At 40.9% G+C, this 24,908-nt stretch overlaps 1 protein-coding gene across 1 annotated transcript; it reads left to right on the plus strand.

The window, feature by feature from the left end:
• trappc12 (trafficking protein particle complex subunit 12) lies at window positions 1-24,784 on the plus strand. The gene is made up of 12 exons (XM_086127162.1): window positions 1-45; window positions 527-1,829; window positions 3,224-3,340; window positions 13,097-13,210; window positions 13,555-13,693; window positions 17,886-17,998; window positions 18,248-18,320; window positions 19,416-19,489; window positions 21,552-21,650; window positions 21,792-21,895; window positions 23,117-23,204; window positions 23,287-24,784. Exons 2-12 carry the CDS (start codon window positions 543-545, stop codon window positions 23,527-23,529), a joined length of 2,451 nt encoding a protein of 816 aa, XP_085983288.1. The 5' UTR covers window positions 1-45; window positions 527-542; the 3' UTR covers window positions 23,530-24,784.
• Window positions 24,785-24,908: the final 124 nt, after the last annotated feature.

A 24,908-nucleotide genomic window follows, 5' to 3' on the forward strand; every position in this document is an offset into this window, starting at 1 on the left:
AAACCGCGCGTGCGCATTAATGTTGTGTGTTTGAGTCTCTGAGAGGTAAGACATTATACCTGTCTTGTATTCATTCTGTACCGTTTGGCTTCTGTTATTAGAATTCTGCATCGATCACTTGGGACTATTATATACCTTTATAACCGCTTGCGACTATTCCTGAGGCATTTATTGGACTATTTGGAACAGATGCGTCTCCTACCGGTAGAGTAAACATTAGCAAAATAGCTAAATTACATCCATGCATGCGCGATTCCTTGGTTATACTCACGTATAACTCACGTATAACCAAGGAATTCTTGCATGAGAAGTACTCTACAGTGTAGAGTAACGTGTACTATATCTTAGTTACAGTGTTGCTTTTATGAGAAAGATGACTATGTAAATTGCTGTCAATACTAACCCTATGGAATTTGAATGTACGTTCTGTAGTTTGTTGTAATTGTTGTTATTCGCGTTCAGAACGTTTTCTTGGCCCATTTATTTTAATTACAGTACTTACCTATTTATTTTACTATGGTTTAAGATTTGATAAGCAGTAAATGGAGAGTGAGGAGGCTCCCGCCCAGCGGCCAGTCACTTTGGACATCACGGTTGAGGATGTCACCCAGGAGACTCCATGCCCAGACCCTCCAGCGTCAACGCTCAGTACTCAGACTCCTACCAGAAATGATATCCTGCCACAAGAAGAAAGCATCGACCTTGGGGGAGGTTTTGCGACACCCCAAGGAGACAGCAGTGCTTCACCATCAGAAAGCCTGATGGACAAGCTCAATGACCAAATGATGGAAAGTGTCATTATCTCTGATTCACCGAATAACAGTGAGGAGGATGATGTTGCTCCAATTGACGCATTCCTCGATAGTGGTGTTGATGAGGTGAATGAAAGATTCACATCATGTGACACTGAGGAACAAGCTGAGTGCATACATATTATGACTGAGACTGAAGTTTCAGATGTGCAGCAGATAGAATATTCAGAGAAAAAAGAGGAGAGTATGGATGAGACAAATGTAAGAGAGCATGCCCATTCATCTCCCGCCGACGCAAAGATTCCATCTAGTCTTAAAAGTGAGGAACAAGTGTTGGATAAAGGGACAAATCTCAAAGATGAACCTGTGCCAGTGTGCACTATATTCAGCCAGAGCAAGCAGCCAAATTCACTGATACCTGACGGCTTCCAGCCCACTCTCATCAAGTCCCTCAGTTTTAGTATTGGGACTACCGGGGGAAGTGATGATGCAGTAACCCCCAGCAAGTCGACCATTCCACTTGTATGCCAGCCCAGCCCTAGCCTCAGCAATTTCTTCACTGACAACGGACAGGCCAATCCAGCCTCTGACTTTTTTGATTCCTTCATGGCCCCCTCCTCCTTCATTTCAGTGTCCAACCCAAATGCAGAGATCCCGCCATGCCCAAATGCAACACCAATGGCCTCAAACCCCCAGCATCTCTCTTCTACCTCATCGTCCTGCACCTCTCCAGGTGCCCCCGTTCCTCATTCAGGATGTAGTTCTGCCCCTCCCGAGTCCACAGCCAAGCCTCAGCCTCATCCATCCCAAATGTTACCATCACCAATTCAATCCCCCGCCTCTACTCCAGTGACTCAGCTGCAGCCTTTCAATCAACTCCAGGCTGTGTTCTCAGGAAGTGATGACGCATTTGCAACGGCGCTGAGTCTGAGCGAGGTGGATAGACGCCATGATGCCTGGCTGCCATCTGAGGAGACAAGGAAGTCATTGCTCTCCACGGCCACACAGCAGAATAACTCGGCATATTCAGAGAGTAACAGACTCACCATGCCGGGTCTCAAGTTTGACAACCTTCAGGTGAGACAAACAATTTCCAAGAAAGTAAAAACAAACAAAAAAAATATCTCTTCATTGCCTCTTCTTCATTGTATTACACTAGTAGTGCCATTTAGCTTCCTACCACAAGTGATATGCAGCCCTACCAACAAGTTCATTGTAAAATGCAATTATCAAATACAGGGCTGCAACGACTGGTTCTTTAAATAGTCAATTAAAATTTTTGTACAAAAAAAATATTTAAAAAAAAACAGGAAATTATTTCAAATTTATATGGCGGAGAAGTGCATCAACAGCATAGTTTGTGAAGAGCTCTTAAATAATTTGACTCAAAATATATTTTTTAACTAAATGTTGAAATCAAAAACCTTTACAATAGGCCATGGACATTGAAATACATGCTCTGCAATATCTGTGAATATGCCTTATTTACACATATTTAAAGAATGAGATTATTTTTCCTTAACATCGGTGCTAATTATAATTAGCTTACCTGAGTTTTACTGTATAACAGCATTTAGGTAGTTTATTCTTTATTTTACCTCTTACGCTCAGTTTTACAGTAAACTCCTGTTGGGAGTGACAAATAAACAACTTGAAGAAAGAACCTTTATGCCTCTGATTTGCAGAATTTGGGCTTCTGTTTGTTCACACTCTGGGGTGAGAACAGTCTTTGAATGGAAGTTGATAATTTGTCATGCAATCCTATTGGATACCCTACAGTGTCTCGCTTCCATGTGCGAGTATTTTCACCCTAGACACGTATTAATTGATCTATTAATTTGCTGTTCATAGATGGTTGCACTCCACGTTAGCGCAGTTCCAGACAGACTTCTGTGGAAAGTGTACTGTTCACTCCCTGTGTGTGTTCTAATTCTAATCTATAGTGACTTCATTGCTGGGCTTCTGTATTAACAGTGTGCAACTACGTCTCAACTCATGCGCGCTCAGATACACCTGACGTAACACAACTGACATAATACGAGTGTGACACAGCCACTGATCGACAGAACATTCGCGCAACATGACAAATTGATCGTGAAATTTGGAGCCAAAACCTGAATACGGTACATTGATTTTTTTTCTTCGAGAATATAGGTTTGTTTTTGCAGCCCTGTACATATACCTCAGTGGCCTATGTGGAGAGATGCTTACCACGGCTCTCTGTTGTTGCTTGAATGGAATAATTTGTTGATAGAATGGCAGTACTTATTCTGAAACTGTATAACTTAAATATTCTATTTGTTATTTTAAAATATCACCGAGCCAATGTATAATAATTTGCAACAAAACTCCCTTGCCACATTTAACTTAATTCGGATGACAACCCAACAATGATATGCAATAAGCTGTAATAGTTTTGTTTTCTTGTTTTTTGCATGACAACGTTATCACAACGTTTTATTTTGTCACAGGGCGATGCTGTAAAAGATTTAATGGTTCGATTCTTGGGAGAGCAGGCGGCCATGAAGCGACAAGTTCTCACTGCCAACTCTGTGGAACAATCTTTCCTGGGTCTGAAACAGCTCATTGTAAGTTTGTTGATGCAGTGTTCGCCAAATACAGTACTTTGTTTTTTAAAAAAAGAATGACATGATATAAGCTATGGGAAATTCACTCGCTGATATTTGCTTCTGCCAAATGAACCTCCTTCTCCTTTTAAGGAACGCTGTAGTTCATTGTAGAATTTTTGGGGGAGTACTTCGAGCAACAAACAGGAAAAGCAAGTGAAAATATTGATTGTGGATTATATTTTAGCTTTGTAAATGTGCTGTGATCACTGATGGTGTAGTAGTACACTCGTCTGACTTTGTGTACAGGCAGCATGGTTTCATTTCCCACTCAGTGACAATGTGAATGTGAGTGTGAATTATTGGTCATCTCGAGATGTGTTCTGCAACTAACTGGCGACCAGGATTTCAAGGGTGACTTTAAAATTTGTATTCCGATCCACGTACTCGTTACGTGTTAAAAGAAATGCAGTTATGTAAACTTTTAATTACTTTTAGATTACTCCAATAGCAAATATGTTGAAAAAAAATGTACCGAAGAAAGATCCGTGTTTTTACATACAGTAAATATTCCCATCCCCGGAATTCTATGGAAAGGAATATCCTTCACCCGGAATAAAAACCTATGCATTAACATTTTGACTACGATATTACGTGTTACCGGAACTTGCGTAAGCGGAAATTCCACTACCCGTAACCCGGATGGAGGTGTAATGCCGCGGGAGCTTAAATACACGTAACGCCCTCCCGATGCGACGGAAAATACACAATGCTGAAACAAGTTTTCACTTCGCGTTTTTCGATCATCAGATTCTAAACGACGACGTGTAAGTGATTTTTTTTTATTGCCGTGCATTTTACTGTAATTGTGAATGATTTTAACTTTATTCACTTACGTCCTGGAGAACGCGGCACTAGCTTAAAAGCAGCACCCACTCGACATGACCGAAGAAACGTGTTCGCTTCGCCGTTTTCATTCATCAGATTCGAAACGAAGACGTGTAAGCGACTTTTTATTGGCGTGCGTTTTACTGTAATTGCGAAAGATTTTAACTTTATTCACTTACGTCGTGTAGATCATCGCATCGAAACGTAGAAGAACTGTAACGACTGGAGCGGAGCGAGTGAAATGCATCCGTTTGAGCGAGGCTGGACACAAAGTTAGAAAGATCCAGCAGACACTTGGAGTTGGAAAGACGCAAATCTACGAAACTTTAAAAAACAAGGCATCGATTCAACTCCTGATGACAAGCCACCATCCAGCAAGGAAGCAATGCAAATGGCAACAAAAATCCTTCAGTATGCACAAGAATTACCAGACATCGGTGATCAACGGGACAGTTACTTGCAACTAGCAAGAAAACTGTATGACACGCAGGCAAACGTTGTCATAAACCAAAGAATGCATCCAACAAAACAATCCAAAATACAAATTTTTTCCCCAAGACAGAAAAAAATAAACATTAAAATACTGTACGTATTTTACTGTTTTAATTTATTTTGGGATACATCTGTATTGCAGTTTTTGTTATATAAACAGTTTTTGGACAGTATATTTTTGTATTTTATTGATTGTGTTGTTACACGTGCATTTTGTCAACATACTTGCAGGTTCATAAAGGACATGTACCATGCTCATTTCCCAAATGAGGAATTTCTGTTATCAGGACAAATTGGACAGCGCAAACACGAGTCCGTACTAGAGAATATTTACTGTATTGGTATTGTTTTTAAAATGCATGGTTTGGGAATGCCGGAGGAAGCACCCATAATTCAAATCCAAAGCACAAGAACTGAGGCAGAGTTTTGCGCCATGCTGCCGGGATGGACGGATAAGACAGATAAGATGGATTCAAATACTGCTCTAGGTGTATTAGCCAGCTCATATGGTAACCAGCAGTTCGGATGAGTTTGAGAGCTCACATATTTCTTTGTAAATGTGATTTCAAATGAAAGAATAAATCCTCCGGTGAATACGATCCAAAATAGTTACCATCCATTCTGTGCTAAGACCAGCAAATGACCTGTCTTATTCAATTAATAGCTAACAGAAAAACTACCGTATTTTCGCGACCACACTGCGCACCGTATTAAAAGGTGCAGCCTCAGTTACGGCTGCTATTTCTGTAATAAACACTTACACAAGGCAAGGCACACTGTATTATTGGGCACAGGCATGGTAAACATAAGCAATCTTAAAAAATACGGTGTCATGCAAGCACACTAACGTATGTTTTTAAAAAGGCAGCGGTAACACAACAGAGTTTGGTGTAATAATACTTATTTTTGATCAGTCCTCATTCACAGATCCATCAAATTCCTCATCCTATCTGAAATGAGCAACAGGGCAAGTTCTCCAACAAACACGCCAGGTTCCCTCGCATCATTGTCAGAGTCAGTCTCATTGTTGTGTGGCTCAACAGAAATAATGCCGGCTTTTACGAAAGCTCAAACAACAGTGCAAGCTGACACGTTAGCCCAAGCAACCAGAATCCATTCACAAATTGTGGTGTAACATGCCCCGCGCTGCCTCCCAGTCTTAGTAAAGCGGTGTTCGCCATCGCTATAATGCCACTCCCAACTTCACTTTGATCTCCGAGAGAAGACAGTTTGAGTTTTTTTGCATTCTGTTTCTGTATTACCGAGACATTTATTTATTGACATTTATGGCCTTGCACCCAAAATCATCTGGCTCAAGCACCCGCAATCCTGAACAGTAGCGATGTGCAGCTTTCCACAAAAGACAAGACGATATGTTTTTTGATATCTATTGTGTGAAACGATTCAAGGATGGTTTTTAAAAAGATTTTGAAGTGAACGATTCAGTTTGACTCAGACTATTGCGATTCGATTAGATTTGGTATGGCTCAGATTGAGGGGGTGACTTGTCTGTTGCCCTTTTACATACATTTGAATGAATTTAGCAGGAGTGTGATATACATCTCCAAAAAAAGATGATTCAATAAATATCTCAATATATTTCAAAGTGAAATGATTCAATTCTGTTCGATTCGAATCACTCTTATCTTTTAAATCAAAAAGATGAGGTGAGATTTTTCGGTTCAGATGTTTTTTTTGTTCCACCCCTCCTCAACAGAATAAATGGCGTTCGAAATGGATGGGTTTGATGGGTGGGCGTTCTGTGCAACAAAGAAGGTGCATATCAGTAGCTAGAAAGGCGAGACAGGCAAAGAGAAGCTGTGTGGATGACGTGTGGTTCACGAACATGTCAGCTATCTCCTATCTCGTCCCCCTTTGCCTACGGTGGTGTTATGGAATCTAATGGCCTGGTGGGAGGAAATCATTTTTTTGGAGTTGTCAATTTTTGTGACAGTACTCAATCACTGAGAGTACTCCTCTGCTGCGTGATGGCAGTGTGCCGTGGATGAGTGGCATTGTTGAGCGTGGACTGCAGTGAAGAACGTTAAAGAAACGTTTGCTCCACTGCAGCTTCTATGCACTGCAGCTGTCGCCTGCCCTCTGAACATGGATTCCTGATGATCCTGTGGGGCCATGTGCGTTTCTCTTCTCTGGTGCAGCTCCTCTAACACACTATATAGCAGAGGACGGGACACTGGCAACTACATCTGCATACATTCACTGTGGAAGTTAATCAATGCCGGTCTTTTCAGGAAGACTGTCGGTTCTTGTAGAGGATGGTGTGAAGTGGTCAGTTCGAAGATGTGATAGCCATCTTGCTCGTCTTCTTTCACACAACTCCCCCAACCCCGACAATCACTGCCGATATCAGAAAGAATATTTTTTTTTTATCTCTAGTTCAGACAAGTGTTCATCATTCTTGTCCACAAACAGGCTTGGGGACTATTTTGCCTCTGTTATCTCACTCACACGACTGTGCCCTCCACCATTTGCCCTCCTCAGCACATGGCGGACAAACTTGGCGTCACACGAGGAAGGCCTAGACCACAACACGAGAAGGCCTCATAATTTTTTATTTTTTAGATTTAAGTGATCTGCAGGACAAACATAGTGCCTCAAAAATGTTAACATTTTGAATGATTTGATTTTTTGGAAAAAGTTACCCTTCCCTCCTATCCTGTAAAAATAAATGTATGTTCCACCAGCAACACCTTGTGGTGTGGTGCTGCAGTCAGTCTTGATTTCAGTGAGACCGTTCCTTCCATCTAATGAAGTTAACGAAACAGCGTTTCTCTTCACATAACATATGTCCCTCATTCTTCTGCCAAAAGCATGCCTTTCCTTAGATTTTTGTCCCTATCGCTCAAGCTACCAATCCCTTTTACTATAATACTTTGTGACCTGCAAATGAGCCTGACAGACAGTTGTTATTCAAAATGTGATCAACAACAATGAACAAGTAATAGAGAAAGCGCAGCGGAGGAAGGAAGGGGCAAAGGGGAGAGATGGAGAGGTGGAAATCTACTCGGCTCACAAGTTCTTTTCTCCTGCTGTAGGCATGTATTATGCATAGGACTGCTGTGCATATTTTACAGGCCTTCTGGACTGGGCTATCACATGCACACAACACAAACAGAAACGCCCGCACACAAACAATACTCGATATAAGATGTACATACTGTAACGGTGTGTGCATGTGTGCCAGTCACTATCCGCAACGGGTGTAGGTGGCTCCTGAAAGCCGAGGGCAAAGTAATGGCGCGCTACAGTGAGTCAGAAAGTAGCATTGGACTGCAGCAGAGATGTCAAGAAACGACAAGCAATGTACCAAACTATGCACTTGTGTGTGTTTGCGGGAGCTCTGCAAATATTGCGAAACGTAGCAATATGTCAGGTTTCTGGTGGCATTTTGGTTGCACTAAACTTTGTTCAACTTCAAGAACTTTATTTGTGGAAATTCAGTATGTTCCAAATTGTTGCACTGTACATATCTTATTTAAGTTAAACAGACCTTTTTTTTTTGTTTGCTTTTATTTCAGATTTTGTTCAGATATTGTCCCTCCTCTCCATTAGATTACTAATACAATACAATACAATACATGCTGATTTATATAGCGCTTTCACAACAGTGGCAGCTGTAACAAAGCGCTTCACAAAACAGCTAACATAAAGTAAAATAATAAACACAACACATAACATAAAACACGGACAGTCGTGCAGTCCTAACCACTTCTCCGTCACACGCTTTGTTGTTTGAAGCAGTTTGAGATGAAAGAGGAGAGAATCAAAGTGTCCTTTAACCAGTGGATCAGAGACGTCATGCTCAAAATGTGCACACGTCGGCTATAAGCTAAGTTTCAAAGTCAACAAGAAGCTGAAGCATCCATTGACGAAAAAAGAGATTGGTTCACTTCTCCTGTCCCATGGAAATGCATTTCAATTCCAAGCGGCGACTCTTGGTTCCAAATACGCATCGGCGCTCTGTGCCAACGCACCTCTCTCCTCATCCTCAACTACAGCAGCCATCCATCCTACCGCACCAAAGCCGACTGTCCAACAGTGCCAACATCTCCACTGAACAAAACGGGGTTGTGAAAAATGCTGCCCATTACGGGCGCAAAAAACACAAGCGCCCCAGGTCTGTCCGGCACCGACAGTCAATGGGGCCGACATTCCTCCCAATCAAAATCTGTGCTGGTACAGGCGTGCTGCCGAGAAGGCGCAACCACCAAGCACAGATACTTCTCCTTTGACGAATGTCGTGGCCAAAAAACGCTGAAAACAGTCCATATCAGGTCCACACGATGAAACAACAAACGTGACAAAACAAAAGACAAAAACAACAAAAAACTAATATCACAGATGAGGTGGTTTCCGAGGTAAAATTACTGAAGGACAATTTATTAAAATGGACTTAGAGCAGTTGTGGTTGTTTTTACACTTACTTTTATGCTACAATAGCATAATAAAACATGTTTCATGTATTTTAATGCAAGCTCTCCCATCACAAACTAATTCTGGTGTGAAACCGCCATTTTCAAATGAGTAAAAGAAAATGTCACTGCGCACTGACAGAGCATGTGCAGGCCGGATGCCGCCGAGATATTCCGATTGAAGCGTATACTGTTTTGGATTGTCGAAAGGAGCCACCCCTGTGCACCCAAGTGCAATTCCATTCGGATTTGCACTGTTTCTACTGCACTGATGTGTTGATGGGTGGTTCTAAGAATTTATGGTCCAGCCGAATGTTTAAATGCTGACCTGCTTTTGAGATTTTTTTTTTCCTTTCCAGTCAATCACCAGATTTGACTGCTTACAAAATTGTAGACATACTCCAGTGATAAAATAAATGTGTGTGTTAATGTATTTTGAGTAGTGCCTATTAGGAGTATGTTTGTTGTGGATGTTTGTTACCTTGTTGTAATATATTAACCATCTCATGCTGTGTGGGGGCTCTGTATGGCTAAATATATACAAAAAAATCTGAATAGAATACATGTACTCTTACATCCCACACATTGTCTCATTTGGAAGGTGAACATTTTATAAATCAGGTCCAATCAAGTCAAACGCTTTTTTTGCAGCGTTGGAAAACAATATGTGCACTCTTTTTGGGAGTGGGTGGATGAGGATGAGTGGCTTTAATGCCATCTTTAGCAGCGCTCTCTAACTGTCTCAAAGGCAAAAAAAAAAATAGGCCAAGCTGTTATTGTTGACAACCACACTATTAAACCTATCTAACAGCCCACTAGTCAATCAGCGGTTCCTATTACCCAGAGGAGTGTCACTTAGAACTTGGACTCTGCGCTGAACCATCTTTGGGAGTATTATGTTGAGTTCTCATAAAAGCCACAAGCTACTTTTCATAATGCATTACAGTACACCAGTTTAGCGATTCTACATCTCTCTGTGGTACAGTTGGAAAATTCTAGCCATTGCCGGTGGGAGGAATGATGGCTGATCTGTGAAGTTCATATCGATAAAATAAGGAACCGCCCCCCAGCTTGATGACAGTGTTCTGTGCCCACGGTTCAAGTGTCTGTGCACCAACTACACAGGCTTCAAAGCAAAGATGGCCTCGGTTGCAATCACTTCACTTCAAGTGTGTCAAATACTAATGTTTTTCCCCTCTTTGTGTTATGCTGGATTTTTTATTGAAGTTGCATGGGAGCTCTGTATTAAACAAAGCTGAGTGGCGAAAGCCTTTTTAACTTTGGGTTGCCTGGAGGCTTTCGGTCTGGTGGGAAGACACGTGGGCGTTCGTTTGTTCATAAAGTGTTGTAATGCAGGTTTTTTGTTTTTTTTTTTGAGAGAGAGCGAGCGTGCGAGAGAGTGTATTTCCCCCTTCCTGATATCTGTGTTCCTTACATTTTTATCACAGACACAGAGGTTTATTAATATCACACAGAGACAACCCAAGGAAATACAATATGCAGTTTCTAAATGGCAATTTCATTTATTAAGGCATAAAAACAAAAAAAATCCAAATCCACCTTTCCCTATGTGAAAAATTGCGACCTGAACCTCCTAATGGAGTGTACCCCCCTTGGCAGCAAAAAAATGAAATCCAGCATTTGCGAGCTGGTGATGAGTCATTCACAATGCTGTGGAGTCATTTTGGCCCACTCTTCTTTGCAGAATTGCTTCTATTCCGCCATATTGGAGGGTTTTCGAGCATGAACTGTCTGTTAAGGTAACACCACAACATCTCAGTTAGATTCAAATCCAGAATTTGACTTGGCCACTTCAAAATGTTTATTTTATTTTTTTAATGCCATTCAGAGGTGGACTTGTTGGTGTGTTTTGGATCGTTGCCCTGCTGCATGATCGACGCGTGTCTTTCTGATAGTAGAGTTGTGAACAATGACCTGACCTGAGGCCAGTGAGGTCTGGAGTTCTATGAATGTTGTTCTAGGTAAGAACCTAGAACAACATTCAGAGTCTTGGAAAAGGCTTTGTAACCTTTTCCAGACTGATAGATTTCAATAACTTTTTTTTCTAATTTCTTCTTGAATTTTTTTGGATCGTTGCATGATGGCTTTGTTTCTTGAGATCTTGTATGTGTCTCACAGATTCTGTTTAAGTGATTTCTTTATTCAACCAATGTGGTGCTAGGGTGTTGCTTATGAAATTGAACTCAGCTTTCCCTAAAGTGTCATTAGTCAGTAACTTTCTGAAATAACACTTACTTTTTCACATGAGCCAGATCGGTTTAAATTTTTTTAACCCCCTTGGTAAATAAAATCATCATTAGAAACTGCATTTTCCTTGAGTAGTCTCTGTGTGATAATAAAATTGGTTTGATGGACTGAAACCTTGTGTGATGAATAATAAATAGAACACAGAAATCAGGAAATGGGCAAATACTTTTTTCACAGCACAGTATATAGCTATATAGATGTATAAATATATACACACTCACACACACATTTACATGCATATATACATACATTATTAGCATTATGTTGACACGTAATTTGAATTGCTTTGTTCTAGAGTGCATTGGAAAGTCTTGTAAAGTCTCTGCACTGAACTTATTAGCTCATCCTGGTTTCACTTGATTCTTCCCTTGCAGCTCTCCTGGCTCACCCCTTCTCTTCATTTTACCACCAACTGCTTCTTGTTTCCATCACTCAACTATTTTGGCAAATAGCATCATTTTTTTCTTCTTTTAATTTTTTTAACCCTACATCCAGTGTTGATTTCTGCGGTGTTGCTTGGCGTGCTGTTCTCGTGTGTCAAGTACTGTACATGTTAGATGTTCTCATCCCTATTTACCCTCTGTCCATTTCACACAAGCACCAAGATATTCATGCACAAACTCATTCATGCTTTGCAACCTGACAGTGGGACTCCTGCCCACGTTTGCTGTGTATTTTGTATTTTAGAAGGGCTGCAGTTGCTTTGACCATCGCTCCCTTCTTGTTTTCACCTTCATTTCTCACCCTAATGACTCAGCAGAAAAAGAGAGCAAGTGAAAGAAAAACCTCCAGTAATGCAGCAGTAAAATAAAAGATAGCAAATAAGAACAGGCCATAAGGGAGAGGAAAAAGACCAATATGGAGAGTAGCAAAAGGGCATTTGATCTATACAAAAGGAAATGGCAGAAAAGAAAAAAAAAAGAAGACTCATGGGTTGAAAAGGACAAATTAAGATAAGATAAGAAAACCTTTATTAGTCTCGCAATGGAGAAATTCCCAATTCACAGCAGCAAAGTTATGAAAGGAAGAAGTAGAACAACAAAATATAGGAGCTGATGGAAAGGTAGCCACCCACGCGGCGCCATTTTGAAGTCAAAATAACAAAAATAACACAACAAGGGAGTAAGGCCACAAAATATAGCGAAAAAATATACAGACAAGTCAAGCTAGTCACTAAATTCATCCAGTCAGATCTTTATGGACTGGGGAACAGGAAACAGACTTCCAAAAAAACGTTTCCACAAATTTGGAAGCATAGAATTTTCAAAAAAAAATTTTGGTGAATCTTTCACTGTAATGAACAACATTTCAGGCTGGGGAAACTGACAGCCATCATCCACCGCGACCTGCAACTTGTTGGATGCCATTGCATTATATCCACTTTTGTAATGTTTCAAAACAACTGTAAAAGATGAAAATTTGCCCATCAGCTGTTAGCGAAATTCACTTAGTCAAACAGAGTGACATTGCACAGTGGAGGCCCGGAGTGCACGCCTGGCCATTCTCGCAGATCTCACTGGCTATATTGAACTGCTATCTATCCATCCATATATCTGTTTACTGTATCTATCCAGTTGAGTAAAATAATGAAATGGTGCCGGACACAGAATGTTCATGTCTCTCAGATTTAGTGTGTGATGTGACTTGAGATGTGATTGCAAACACTCCGAGGCTTATTATCTCCCCTCCCCTACAGAGCAGCAAGAACTGGCGTGCAGCAGTTGATCTGACAGGTCGTCTTTTGACAGCTCATGGCCAGGGATACGGAAAAGCTGGACAGCCAACTTCTCATACCGCTAACTCACTGCAGGTAGGTTGCAAACAACTGCTTGTGTTTCTGTCGGAACTGAAAAGTGCTCTCTATCAATTAAATTCGTGAAATTCTTAAATAATACATTTGCACTCATTGTCCCCAAAATAATACCAACAGTATTTTCCTATTTTCCCTCTTCTCAAATTCATATTATTTTGCTGTTTCCCCACTTTGTTTAAAGCAGAAGTCATGTCAGAAATGTTATATATTTTTACATGTTTTTTTTTTAAAACAAATGACGCACATACAATACTTGAACAAACACTGACCAGCATTGTACAAGCATTTATTTTTCATGCCTGTCTCCCAAAGACGTGTATATTTGTGTTTATCTTTTCCAGCTTTGGTTTGCGCGTTTGGCTCTTCTCACCAAACTGAACCTTTTCCAAAATGCTGAGCTGGAATTTGAGCCTTTTGGTGATCTAGATCAACCAGACCTCTTTTATGAGTACTACCCCACTTTATATCCCGGGAGAAGAGGTACACACACACACACACACACACACACACACACACACACACACACAAACTCAAAACACACTCCCTGGTCAGAGAACACCATCCTTCATCAACATTGGACACATCTTTTGGAAGTGTATTTGTTTGATCACCAAGTAAGTACTGTATTTCCATAAATAATGCTTGGAAAAGTCGCTACAAATTCCAGTCTTATTCCACAACACAAAATAGCTCACAGTTCAGTTCAGCGCAATCCAGTTTCAAACAGCAATCGGGGTTGTGTTCTCCTAGCTGGCCGGGAAGGCTGAATGGCGACGCCTATGTCAGCTACATCAAGTCCGGCATGACATATTCGTGTGAAAAGTGGAACCTTAGAATGAAGGAACGGATACAACAAATTATAGTACTGTGCTACATGCCGATGTTTGTAAACAAACAACTCTCCACGATGATAACAAAAATTAAAATGTATGTACGTCATCGGCATGTGCATCTTCCTAAGAAAGGATGATTCGATCCGTGTCTTGGTTCGGCTCGTTTCCAGAGGGCCTGATGCAATGAATTGTCAGTACAGTAAATGTGGCTTTTCCTTCAAAGATTTATCCCTCCAATAAAAAAACGATTCGATACATTACATCAACATCTTTTCAAGTAGAACGATTCAATTTGGTCCAATACACTGCGCTCGCGTCTTTTAAATCAAAACCACTTTTCTGAATCAAATCAGTTTTTGTTACAGCCCTAATATGTCTACCTTCACACTACAAATCTCCTACATTTACAATACGACACAGGTGCTGTACAGAGCAGTTACTGTCATCCCTTTAAAACAGTTGAAAATCGGAACATGAAGAATGAACATACTAAATGGACATATAACTGACTTCTGATGGCAGAAAGACAAATCACAATTGATCTTAAAGTGGTCTCAAAATGTCCTGATATGGACTCATGTAACTAAGATCAATTCCAGGTCGTTCCCAGCGAGTCTTGTCTGACTTCCAATGGCCAATTTCACCAGTAGGAACTCACCGACCATTCATGGCTGATTTATGCATTGAGCAAAGGGCAACAACTTGGGAGTCGAGCTTTAAACACTCAAGTTGAAAAAATATGTCGGACCCTACTTTTTTGCACATATTTTGCAATGTTTTATCTAAAAGAACCTTGCTCGAGAAGGATCTTGAAGAACATGAGAGGGTAGAATGTTTTAACATATTACTATTAACTGTGTTTAACTCCATATTACTCGTGTGACAAGTTACACTTGTTTAAAGGTGCGTGTGGCTAATTTGCAACACACGTTACTCCTTCCTCACGAAAGACAACGTTTGAGTGATTAAGTTATTTTTGCACTTGTTGTCAGTAAAGAATATTCCATTTCCAGCAGTTGTCCAGTATCCTGGTACGGATTCTGTTTTGACCTCTGAGAGTCCACAGCAAGATGTTTTGTTGTCGAAATTTCCACCGAATGGACAGGGCAAAGAAATTGTGTTGAAAACCTGCAGAAAAGGCCTTGCTCAAGGAAAATGTTTGCATTAATGTAGATTGGGCGGTGCACAAGGGAAGTTTCTCCCAGGATTGTTTTTTAAAATTTTTTATTTTTTTTTTGAATCCTTGCTGTCCTTGAAAAGGTTGAACAACTCCACTTTTGTCTGCAGCAACTCTTTGCTTTTGTTGGTCCTCGTTTTACACGCGTGAATTGCTCTCTAATGTATTCCGATTGCTTAGTATCTGCTTTCGCCCTCGAGCAACCATAAGAAAAAAAAAAGTAACCCACACACACTAACACACACACACACACACACACACACACGGATCCATCTACTTGACTTTCCTTTGCTCAATATTAAATGCCTTATGCTTTGTGCTTGCAAACGAACTCACACAAGTTTTGATTTTTGGCGACCGGAATGAGGATAAGCAGTTTGGAAAATAGATGGAAGCATTTGTTAAGCAATTCGTCTGTCTCATGTTTGTACTGAGCATGTATTGTCATGATTAAAATCCTTAAATGCCAGAAGAGGTGGCTGCCCATGCCCTACCTGCCCTCGAAACAATTTGGATCTAATTAGATCACCCAAAATTTTTTTGTCAATTATTCACAGATGAAATTGCAAATATTATCAATATTTGATCGTCGGTACGCACAAAGACAATCGGGCTGGTTTTGTCCCAATGTTGCCCCTTCCTTACCGACCATATGAAATGCGCAACTATTTTATGTTTGTCCTATGTGATTACCCAATGTCTGAGATTTCTTAGGAGTGGATTTAGTGTCCAAAACTAGTCTGGGCCGACACTCTTAAATATTAAACAGCTTCAATATTTAACACCAAAAATCTTCGTGTGTGTAGGGAAAGCCAACTATTCTGGAGCGGTTTAACTTTGTCGACTGTGACATGAAGAGAATATAGTCAATCAAAGACGTGTTCTGACCCACCAACACGAAGCACCAAATTAAATGAAATACTGTATGTCCCTGATTATTTTTAAGTATACTGTATGTGAGTTACCCAGGCAGCAAAAGGTATATTCCCAAAGCAGTCACCCCCCCCCCCCCCTCTCCGTAATTGCCTTCTTGCAACATTCCCGCTTCGGGTCCCCCTACGGAAGCACTCGGCAACCATCGGCGCATACCCACTATCTGCGTGTTATCGTGTTTGTGAGAGCACGTTTGATCACATGAGAGCTCTGCCTCGGAGGACTGGATAGACCGATGGTGGATCAGATTATTTATATGTGGTGTTCTGTGTTTGAGATTATCGGTGCACATCATACACAACACGACCAAAAATGTTCAATGTCTGATTTTTCTCTCTTTATATACGGGGGCCGTCACAGTGGAAATAATCTTTTGCAATTTGCAAATCCACATGTGTGTACCAGGTCTAAGGCCTGCAATAATCATCCCTTTTAAGACAAATATGCACAATTAACGTTCATTGTCATTGAATTCCATCAAATATAAATGTAAAAAGTGTGTTGTGTTTATTTTTTTAATAGAATATTACATTGTGCTCACTGCCCAGCTGTTTTCAAAACGACTTCCCGTATTGCCAGCCATTTTACAGTGTTTTGATTGATCTTGGAAGAACTACAGTACTGTATATTGTATTCCGTCACAATATCAGCTCCAAACCGACCAAAAGAAAGCATAAACTCTCTTATTTCACCAGAAAAAAGGGTTTTGTGCAACTCATATTAACAAATATCTTTGGTGTGTTTGTGACACCTCAAACTATAATGCAAAAAAAAACAAAAGTGAGAAACGGCTTTTGTTGGCAAAATGTAGTTATCTACAGATGTACGAAGGGGGCTGTAGGCCAAACCGGCAAATGTTATGGATTGTCTATATTTTGTTATGAAAATCACTGAACGCTAACTCTTTACGCCCCTCGTAACTGATCATTACAGATATTAAAACAAAAAAAAGGGTCCATTGCTCAAACAGGTTGAAATATGTTCCAGTATAGGTCGTGCTAAAGCTCGTGTATCGCATGTAGCCGTAAATACAATAAAATTAAAGCTCATTTCCGTTTTATGATTTCCAACTGGATTGTTTATAGTCTAAAGCCAAAAAAAAATGTTTAAGTCAAAAAAATAATTTGCTTCAGCTCCAATACTTTTGAAGTGGAGTATACCGTGATGGGTGGAAGTGGTGCCCAAAGATGCATGAGATTTGATGACGGTATCAAAGAACCCCCAATCAAAGCTAAGGGCCTTTCCTGAACATGGGTTATTTTTCAATAATGTGTGTGGAAGAGACAGAGACACAGAAGGATGAAGCGTAGAGATAAGATAAGATATCCTTTATTTGTCCCACACTGGGGAAATTTACATGAGTGATTGTACTGTGCAATGTTCAGAGAGAACGATGAGAGGGTTTAATAAGTAGGCATACATAGCTCAATGCCATCTGTAGGTTCTTGCCTCCAGGGTTGTGTGTGTGTGTGTGTGTGTGTGTGTGTGTGTGTGTGTGTGTGTGTGTGTGTGTGTGTGTGTGTGTGTGTGTGTGTGTGTGTGTGGAGAGGTTTGCATTTTCATCATGTACCTTTGTTTCCTCTTCCCTCTCTCCTACAATGTCCTCATCCCACCCCATTTCTGATCTTTCCCATCCTCACATTTTTCCTCATCTTCTGTATTTTCTCCCCCCACCCCCGCCCCCCTCTCTCTTTTTTTTTTTTTTTTGCCATCCTTCCCTCCCTAACAGGCTCCATGGTGCCATTCTCCATGCGGTTACTGCATGCCGAGCTTCCCCAGCACCTGGCTAAGCCCCAGGAGGCTCTGGACCGCCTGCACAATCTCAAAACTGTCTGCCTCACAGTTAGTACTTGAACAAACAAGCACAGCCTCCAGATGAACATAAAGATCTGCATAATATGTCGCACTTACATGACAGAATTCACTCCCACCAAAAAAAAAAAAAAAAAAAGGCCAGACAAATACTTAAATGAACCTTTGTAAACAAGGAAATATGGTCAGATTTTAGAGTTATTGAATATGCCGATTCCACTATACTGTACACAGAAATCCGACAGTGCTGTGCTTGCAGTGAAACCATTTCTTGAACAGATCGTGGATAACTTGGAGAAAGGCTTGGCTGAGGATGGCGGCATGATCACCTTAACAATGGAGAATAGGCAAGGTAAGCACACACATGCTCACTCAAGCAGACTGTAGGCTGCGGACCTGGCCCTGGGCCCAGACTGCCTCACACACTGGAGGAAAGTGAGGTCACAGACCCCACTGGGAAATACACACACGAACAAACGAGCACTGAAGCACGCCTGGTGCGGTACTGCACCTTACCGCGGCTAGACACACACACACACGCACACACACACACACACACATTGTCCACCACCTCACAAACACGTCAATGTGTGCTCTTAAAAGTGTTCAGCACCTCACTGCTTCCGTACTCATGCTGAATATCAAGGACGGTTTCTCCAGCCCAGCCAGCAGAACAGATCAATACATATCAGTCTTCTTCAAGCTACTCGCATCTGCACATGTGGTGTGGTATTAAACGGGCAGTATAGACTGTAATCACCGCCGCTAATATTACCCTTACGCAAAACTGTTGTCCTTCAAAATTACTCAACCTAGCAATAAATCTCTTTGCGAGCTCTTCTCAGTCTGCTTCTCCCCCCTTTGCACTCAAGAAGTAAGTTTAATATAAACCCTTAGAAAAACAAGATGGCAGTTGCTAAATGTGAGCTAAACGTACCAAGACACTTGCTTATAATTGGGGAAAAACTGTCAGGACGGTGTGCGTGAATGTCTGCTGCTGGTGCGCCATTGCTGCCAGTTTGTGTAATAGCTCTGCCCTCTGTCTCTCCTCGCCCTGCCCACACAGACAGCCGACAGTCAAGTCAATAACACAGGGGCATACCTTCGCACATCAGACCCCTACTGAGTGATTAGCTCCCCTCCCTAACACACACACATGCACACTCACAGGTGCGCCGCGATGAATAATAATAAGCCTTTACAAAAGCGCTTCCACAGGGGGTACTGTCTGAGGGAAAGAAGGAAAAAAAGTGCCGCAGTGTCTTCCGTATCGCCTCCTCTTAAAACAAACCCCGATGTGGAGGAGTAAAGCAGGGGAATTAAAAGGAAAGTAGGATATGTGGAAGTAACGGGTCTCGGAGCAGGGACCCAAAAAGGTGTGATGAAAACAGGAAGTCAACATCAAACCATCAAACATCTGCCCTGTATCCTTTCTTTGTGATTTTAGAATCTCTGAAGCTGTGGAAATCTCGTCTCAGTCGAGTCCTCTATTCCATGGCCAACTGTCTGCTGGTGATGAAGGTACGTGTGTTTTATGTCCTTATACAAGTGTCTAGTTTGCCTGTGTGTGAGGAGGGGGGGTCGCTGGTGTGTGGTGTTAATGTGTTTGTGTGTGCGACAGAGAGAGAGAGAGAGTGAGAGCACGCTCTGATGCCAAGCGAGTGGAGGATTCACAGTGAAATCCCCCCAGACTGACCACTAATTGGATTCTTGGTCAGAGAGGAACAGAAGAAAGGGAAAGGTGGTGAGGCGTTTCTGAACGTAAAGAGAACCACAGTGCCATCTAGTGTCAAGATGACAAACCTGAATCTGGCCCCGGTTTTCATGGTTGGCTATTTATTTGTTGACGTTCTCAAACATTGTGAAAATTATTGACTTGATTAGTATTGTGTCACTTCAACGCTCTGTTGGTGTACAAAACACAGTTAGGGGTCTCAAAAGTGTGGAACTCATTTCAGTGAACGCATTGGTCAATCAGTACTATACTTTCATATGTCAACCGGAAACCCATGGGGAGAATGCCTCACAAATAGTGTAAAAATCAGCTACATGTCAGCATAAATGCCTCCCTCTCATCCACAGTAATGTTTGTTCATTGTTGTGCACCAGTTTTATGGGTAGGACTTTTTGTACTGAAGTAGCTAAAAAAAAGAAATGCTGTTAAGCCTCACAAATCACAACCTTGCAGGCAGATTCAGGCTTTATTCATCCATTTGTTAATATCTGGTTATTAACCTGATGTGCATTTTAAGCTATTAGAGGTATAAACAGAACTGAACCATTTTGAAGAAGTCACTGAGGATTTGTGAACACAGCGTGGTGAATCTAAAATCATCCGGGTATAAAAAAGTACGGGTGATTTCAAAGACGGGGGGCAGCATTCTGCATTCTGAAAGCAGTGGGCAAACAATATTTGCACGCACGCACACACACACTATGAAATTATGACAAAAAGAGTGTACTGTCCAATTTCATGGATCGTATTTTCCATACTAAAAGCATTCAAGTTTCTCAAAAGCCGACAGTGTGCCTTATAATCCGATGCGCCTTATATGTGGATCAATGTTCTAATTTCTTGGACGTAGTATTTTAAATGTTCTGTAGAGCGCTTTGTTACAGCTGCAGCGGTTGTGAAAGCTCTCGATAAATAAAGCTGTATTGTATTTTATTTCCATGGGCATAGCTCCATCTTGTGGATGCATAACACAACTGCAGCCACCATTGTGGCTTCTATGAGCCTTATAATAGCCCTATATATGAAAACTGTTTTAAAATAGGCCATTCATTGAAGGTGCGCCTTATACGCTGAAGCGGAGTGCTGAATATACGGTACATTTTAAATATAGTTTCTGTGCTTCTGATCGTGTTTGGGGCCAGCAGAGGGCACCTTGAAGGCCTTGACTGCACACCACTGCTAGTTGCTACAATTGCATGACAAATCTTAGGTTGTTTCAAAATAAATCCAGAACACAATTCGAAACAACAGATTATGTATATTGTATACCTGTGTATACTTTCATGCCGTACTCTGGGGGAGAAGCAACGTGTCAACATGAAAATCACAAGAGCCGGCTTGTTTTAAATATTAGAATCATTGGGGAAGAGTGAGTATAGACAAATGCAATGAAGATGAAATTCAGTCTCCGTTTTCCCAATATAGCTATTGACACATACTTATAAATTCAAATCACACGCATCCATTAATACTTGCAGAAATGTGCACACTATAGCCCAGAGTAGTGTGTCAGCCCACACACACATCTTCCTTTTTGACCACCCTGCCTGGCCCTACTCACTAGTCGACTCACAGTGTGAGCAATGTGGAGGTGGGAGTTGGGTCACCTCGCCCCGCTATTACTCCATATGTTTGATTAATGCCCTCTCTCGCTCGCCTTCCCCATGCCTCCGCTCAGCTTGCCCTCCACCTGTTTCTGCCTCCTGCTGCGTCCCTCACCTTTACCCCATTTGTCTGCAATTTCGGTGCCTTTTAGTTCTTTGCCAAGCTTTTTCATTTTTCTTCTACCTTCTCCCTTTCTTTTTCGACGACTCTCATTCGTCAAACGCTATCCATTTCTCGCCACAGGACTATGTTCTGGCTGTGGAGGTCTATCAAGCCATCATCCAATATGAACCTCAGCAGAGAGCACAGCTGCTCAGTGGCATAGGACGCATCTTCTTGCAGGTTGATACATCAACACACATCCATACCTTATGTGACATAGGCATAAAAACTATACACGGGGTTCTTGTTCGGCAAACTTTAAAGCCAAACAAATCCTGTAAGCCATGACTCGGCGGAATGTGTTTTTGCTTCTTTGTTCAGATTGGAGACATTAAGACAGCCGAGATGTATTTCTGCGATGTGGAAAACACATGCCAGAAGACAGACAGCGAGCCCAGCCTCACAACATGTGTGCTAATGAACAGGTCTGTGTGTTTTTTTGAAGTTTGTATTGAGCATGTTTGCAAAGTGTCTCTATAAAATAACTCAGTCGTGAGTGCTCTATTCCATGGCCAAATGTCTGCCGGTGCCTAAGGTGCATATGTTTAAAGTCCTTATACAAGTCTGTGGCCACTCTTGAGATTGCTGATAACGTCGAAAATGATCTTACTTCTGGTGGGTGATGTAGCACAGATTATGGCGCTTTAATGACTGTAATTATGTTTGGGGTTTTTTTGGTCACAAATACATTTAAATGTGTCAGAAAAAATCTGATTTTGGTACTTAAGCCATCACAGTGAATACGAGTGTCCCTCAGCGGTGGGCAGCTATTTACCTACTCGGGAATAGAGTACAGAAAACCCACCCATGCAGTGGGAAGCTATTTATCTACATGGGAGTCACGCATATTCTAAATAGCTCTCTGATCATGTTGCGTAGGTATACCTAGTTTAGAGTAAGTGTGCTATTATACTGAGCACGAAGGTTTGCTGAAATTGAAATATAAGATGATAGACTAAAACCGTTGTACAAAAATGAGGGCAAGCCTCATTTTACTAATTATAGACCCATCGCTCTATTGACTCCGTTTTCAGTAATTCTGGAAAAGCATCTCTCGACTTAGACTTTTCTTAGAGAAGCACTAACTAATAAATGAAGGAATATGGTTTTTGAACAAATAGACCTACTGTACCTCGAAGGCAATAATTGACGCGATCAAAGAAATCACAAATGTGTTTCAACAGAAAAAACATGCAGTTGGTATATTTGTTGACTTTAATAAAGTGTTTGATACAATAGACCATTCAATCCTTATTAATAAACTGGAACAGTACGGTATTTGTGGCGTAGCAAGTGATTGGTTAAAAAGTTAACTTTCAGGAAGGATATAATACCGGTATGTTAAAACGGGACAATATAGATCAGAAGATCTTGGCATTATTCATGGTGTTCCTCAGGGTTCCGTGCTGGGCCCGAAGCTGTTTAATGCATATATAAATGACATTTTTAAATGTGTCCCAAGCACTAAAACCTATATTATTTGAAGATTATATAAATGTATTCTATACTAGTAATTATTATGATGAATGTATAACATTTCTGTGTCCATACAAAGATGCACATTGATTGATATATATATATTAAGATACATGCAAATTATGACTGCCACTCGACATAAAGCACTACTTGTTTATGTGGATTTCCAGAGCGTTTGTCTACCTGAGTCAGAACAACTACGGTGAAGCACATGCATCCTTCATGGACGTTTTAAAGATGGACCCAAAAAACCCAGTTGTAAGTCTTGGCCACACTGCTAATTGCACTCACGTCGCCATTATCTTAAGCCGTTTGCTCGTTTGTCTTAATACCTAACCAGGCCAACAACAACGCAGCAGTTTGCTTGCTCTACCTGGGCCGGCTCAAGGAGTCCCTGGGCAAGCTGGAAGGCCTGGTGCAACAGGATCCAGCCCTCTACCTCCACGAGAGCGTCCTCTTCAATCTGACCACTATGTATGAACTGGAATCTTCACGCAGCACCCAAAAGAAGCAGGCGCTGTTGGAGGCTGTGTCCTGCCGGGAAGGGGACAGCTTCAATACTCAGTGCCTAAAACTGGTTTGAAACCCAAAGACCGGGGGTGGAAATGGTCTTCTGCTTGTTTCTCAAAGTTAGGCATTCATTTTCTTCTTCATATACAAAAAGGCTGAAACATTAGAATTATGACAATTTTAGCCACTCAAAGCAATGCTTTGACAATTTTTGAATCGGGGTTTGTTGGAAAATTAAGCAAGTACTATAATTGGAATACTTAGATTCTTATTTATTTTATCAGTCGAACATGACAAAGACACTTAAGCCCCACCATATGTTGACTGTTTGACCATTGAAGATGTGGTGCTTTTGTCGTATTTGGTATTGCCGATAGCACTCAGAAATGCCATAATCTCCGGTGACAGAAAACTATCCTGATTTTGATTTGATTGGTTGAGTTTATGAATTACACAAATGGATGGATTCCATGTGTGACAAGTCAAGACAGGGAGACAGCCCGATGCTAGTCCAAAACCTTGATGCCAAGCCAACTGCCTCACATTTGGTAAACATTCAATGAAATGAATATTAGATTCTATCACATTTGCAGGTTAATATTGTGAGACTTGACAAAGGGCATTATGCTGAGACTCACTATGCTTGAGAGTCCAGTAAGCTTGCACTGCACGAATCCTTTCAAAACTTCTCCCTGTAAGAACACATTTGTAATACTTTTCCTGGATTAACTGACTCGAATGCTACTTGAATTAAGCTTTCTCGTGCTGGGATTTATTAACTCATACAATATACATAAACCACTGCGGGTGCATTAGAATTTCCCCTGAAAACAACAAGGGGCCCCACTGTGTGTGTGCGTGTGTGTCCGTTTATGCAACTACATATGTACATGTGGAATGGATATTGAAAGCCTACACAACCCTATTCAAATGCCAGGTTTTTGTGATTACAGGACAGGAAACAATGACAAGAAATAATTGATAAAAAAACAAAACAAAAACGTTCAGCAAAGATAACGAACCGAGATCACCATTGTAGACTAAAAAAGTTTTGTCTGGGTCCTTATTTTTCTAAAACAAAAACCTAACATTTGAATAGAGGCCATGTAAACTATCCATCCATTGTATGTCACACGATAGCGTGTATATATAAATGTGTATATACTTGTATATTGACATGTAGCTAGATGTCAAAATAAACAATGGTTGTAATTTGTTGAATTAAATAATCCAAAATATGTTCTTAAAAACATGATTGTTTTGTTTACATATTGTGTTGATCTTTGTGAGGAATACTGTCTTAACCCAATAAAAGAAATATACTGTAATTTGAGAGTGCAATGGGAATACTCCACAAGCAGTCCCTACCATAATGACAGTAACTTTAGAAATATTTAAAAAGACTGATTCACTCATTTTATTGTCAGAGAAAAAAATAGCATGTACTTGTGT

The sequence above is a fragment of the Hippocampus guttulatus genome, chromosome 13 (genome assembly GCF_054856545.1).
Source record: "Hippocampus guttulatus isolate MCC_2025c chromosome 13, RoL_Hgut_1.0, whole genome shotgun sequence".
In the NCBI taxonomy this organism is placed as follows: Eukaryota; Metazoa; Chordata; class Actinopteri; order Syngnathiformes; family Syngnathidae; genus Hippocampus; species Hippocampus guttulatus.